The following is a 3,517-nucleotide window of genomic DNA, read 5'->3' on the forward strand; positions in this document are numbered from 1 at the left end:
TAGAATAATTGAGTAATAATAAATTATAAATATTAATTAAATTAAATAAAATAACTTTAAATTATAATTATTTTAATATTATTTGTAATAATAAATATTACATATATAAATTATATATATTAAATTTAATGAAGTAATTAGCTTTTGTTTATTCTCTTTCTAACATTACCAAATATATATATACACACACTATATTTAACTAGTAAGGAACAAAGAAACACAACTTAGAACTAATCACATAAGGTTATTGTTGGTGAATGAAATTAAGCTGGCGTACCTTACATACACAATAAGACTGGAAGACAATTATATCCGGAAAAACAACAATCTTGTGTAATTAGCTCTAAGTTGTGTTTTGTTCTCTACTAGTTAAATATAGTGTTTCTTTAATTAGTTACGTTTGAATGATAGAAAGGTGGCCACGTATGGGTAAGGATTTGGCATGTCAGTGCAACTTGTTCTAAATGCATGCACTATTCTTCTGAACCTTCACGAGTTGCAGCTATAGACACAAAACAATATAGTTAGTTCCACTTGTCTTGGAAATCTGGGAAGGGCTAGCTAGCTATATAACCTAATAAGTGTATATAATAAAGTGATTTAGATTTGTCTCCAAATTTGTACATGCATACATAGTAACACGTATTTCTTTAATATGGTGCATTATTTGTACTTATTTAATTTTATACATTGAATTCATACACATATGTTCCTTTTAATATTGAATAATATGTAAGAGACAAACTTATCTTATGTGGATTTTGCATTTTACTATAAGTAATAGTTAAAAGGAGGAGAGTAAATATTCAATTTGATTCTTGAAATTTGATATCGAATTCAAATTGACTTCTAAAATTATAATTGATTTAATTTGGTCTTTAAAATTTATAATAATAATTTACTTTAGTTTTTGAGCTGATTTTCATAAATAGTGTGTTAATTTTGCACGTTAACTTGTTAAAATTTAGATTTTTCACATAAATTTTATGTGACTAATACCTACTAAATTTCACTAAAAGTTTGATTGGATCCCCAACATTCTCATGTAGGAAGATAATAAGTTCAATTTAAAAATTTTGTAACTTTGAGAACAACAACCAAATTTATGAAGTTCTAATAAATCTTGATCACATAAAATCTAAATAAAAAATTTAAATTATAACAAGTTAACGTGTCAAATCTACACGTCATTAATAGAGATTGACTCAAAAATTAATGTAAGTTATGATTATAAATTTCGAGATCTAATTTGAGTCCATTAAAATTTTAAAAATTAAATTAAATATGACTTCAAATTTCATTAGTTAAATTGAGTATTAACTCGTTAAGATGGTATATTTAGTTTTTAACATAATAAAATGAATAGGTTAAATATTTATCGTATTAAATATATAGTGAATGCTAATTAAATAAAAAATTAAAACCAATTTAGTTAACAAAAAAAATATAACGATATTTAATAAATAATAAGTGTTTAAAAATGAGCCTAAATATATAGATGCATGGAATTTGATTTTCTCTATATCAAGCATGCATATATCATCAACAGAAAGATTATATTAATTGTTGCAGTGTTATATTGCTATAGCTAGTGGACCAATTAATAATAAAAAGGACTACTCATGAATCATGATAGCGGATCGGACTTAATATGTACAAATACAAATTACCATGGTTCATTCTGTAAAGGCCTTAGCTTTATTATTTAATTTGTTGTTAGTTGTCAATAAAAAATCTTATCTAACTTGTCTTTACATTATTATGATCTCAACCACCCTTTCGTATATAAATACACACATATACAGCACAAGCTTGTATCTTTAAAAATTAACATATCAACATGCACGAAGCTCACATAAGCGACGTGAAAAAAGAAGAAGAAGACACACCAACAAAGAGTTTATCAAGTTTATTATTAATTTCCTTCATGGTGCTCTCTATATCTATCTTATCCCATATATGCGTTCATATCTCTAACAATACCGCATATATTTTTCTTCTTCTTATACATAACCATTATTGTGTTCTTTTAGATGAGATTAAAGTTTCAATATTGTTGATTTTGTAGTGAATACTCTCATAAAATTATTTGTCTAAAAGATTTAAGTGATTAAGTTGATAAAAAAAAGTATATAAATAATTATTTTTTGACGTGCTCTATCATATATATATTTTTTTAATTTGTATGAATTGTTTTTGCATATATTTTTAAAAAATATTATTTACAAACTAAAATTAATCACTAAAATTAGTTATATTTAGTTGTGTTTAAATGAATTTGCTGTTTAACTTATTTTATGTATTTTGTATTTTACTATATTGATAATTTATTTTAGTGTACATTTAACATATGATATTTTTCTTTTTCTTTTTTATTGTTTTCTTTATGTTAAAATCTTTTCTTTTGTAAATATTAAGTGTCAGAATTCTATATTTTTAGATCTTAATAATTTTGATATTATATCATAAAATTATTATCATAAAAATGTAAACAAATATATGAAAAAGAGTAATGTTATTGTGAAGAGTAGTAATGTTTAGGCAGAATGAAAATTACTTTTTAAATTAAAAAAACCACCAAAGAGAATTTGTCATGCTTAAGGTACATATTTCTTTAAATTTAGTAAAAATCTTCGCGGTTTGCATTATTCTTCTCTTCACCAAAGAAAAGCCCCATGAATAATAATCAATGATAGAACATCAATAATAATAATAATAATAATAAAAAGAAATAAAAAGGTTCATTTAGGCAGGGTTGGAGACAAATACAAAAAAGAATGTGTGTACTGTTTAGTATACAAATGTTCTATATTATTTTGTCGTGTGACATAAATTTGTTCATCTCTATATCTTTGTACTCGTACAAAAAAACATGTGTCTAATGATACGCTTTCCATATGTGTTTTGCAGCAGGAGGAGGCGGAGGCGGAGAATGAGCAGAAGGTTGTTCTTCGAAAGGCGGTGTCCGACGTCTCTCAAGAAATGGACAAGTACCTAGTAAAGTCGGAGCTAGAGACGATGAAGTTAGGTGCCATTGAAGAAGTGGAACAAGCTGAATGCGAGTGCTGTGGATTGAAGGAAGAGTGCACCAGAGTATACAAAAGGCAAGTTCAAGAACGGTATTGTGGGAAGTGGGTGTGTGGCCTTTGTGCTGAAGCTGTAAAAGAGAGAGTGTTATTAGCAGAGAGACCAAGAACAACTAGTTCAAAGGTGGTGGTGGCCATGGAAGATGCTTTGAACCAACATAAGGATTTTTGCAACCAGTATAACGCCACTACTAGGATTAATCCAAAGCTATCTTTAACTCTTTCTATGAGAGAAATAGCAAAGAGAAGTTTAGAGAAAAGGAAAAGTATGTCCAAACTTGGAAGGAGCTCTAGTTATCCCTAAGAAATTATACAAATAATTCTTAGTTAGATGCTTATTATTCCATCTTTGTTTCACCAAGTTCACTATTGGTGTGACAATGAAAAAAAAAAAAAAGTATGATGCAGAGTATATATAAGAAATTTATCTT

General features: G+C 26.7%; 1 protein-coding gene across 1 annotated transcript; it reads left to right on the forward strand.

The window, feature by feature from the left end:
• LOC110268048 lies at positions 1,840-3,477 on the forward strand. The gene is made up of 2 exons (XM_021113943.1): positions 1,840-1,930; positions 2,911-3,477. The coding sequence occupies exons 1-2, from the start codon at positions 1,841-1,843 to the stop codon at positions 3,388-3,390; spliced, it is 570 nt and encodes a 189-aa protein (XP_020969602.1). The 5' UTR covers position 1,840; the 3' UTR covers positions 3,391-3,477.

Source organism: Arachis ipaensis, chromosome B10, assembly GCF_000816755.2.
Source record: "Arachis ipaensis cultivar K30076 chromosome B10, Araip1.1, whole genome shotgun sequence".
NCBI classification, from domain to species: domain Eukaryota; kingdom Viridiplantae; phylum Streptophyta; class Magnoliopsida; order Fabales; family Fabaceae; genus Arachis; species Arachis ipaensis.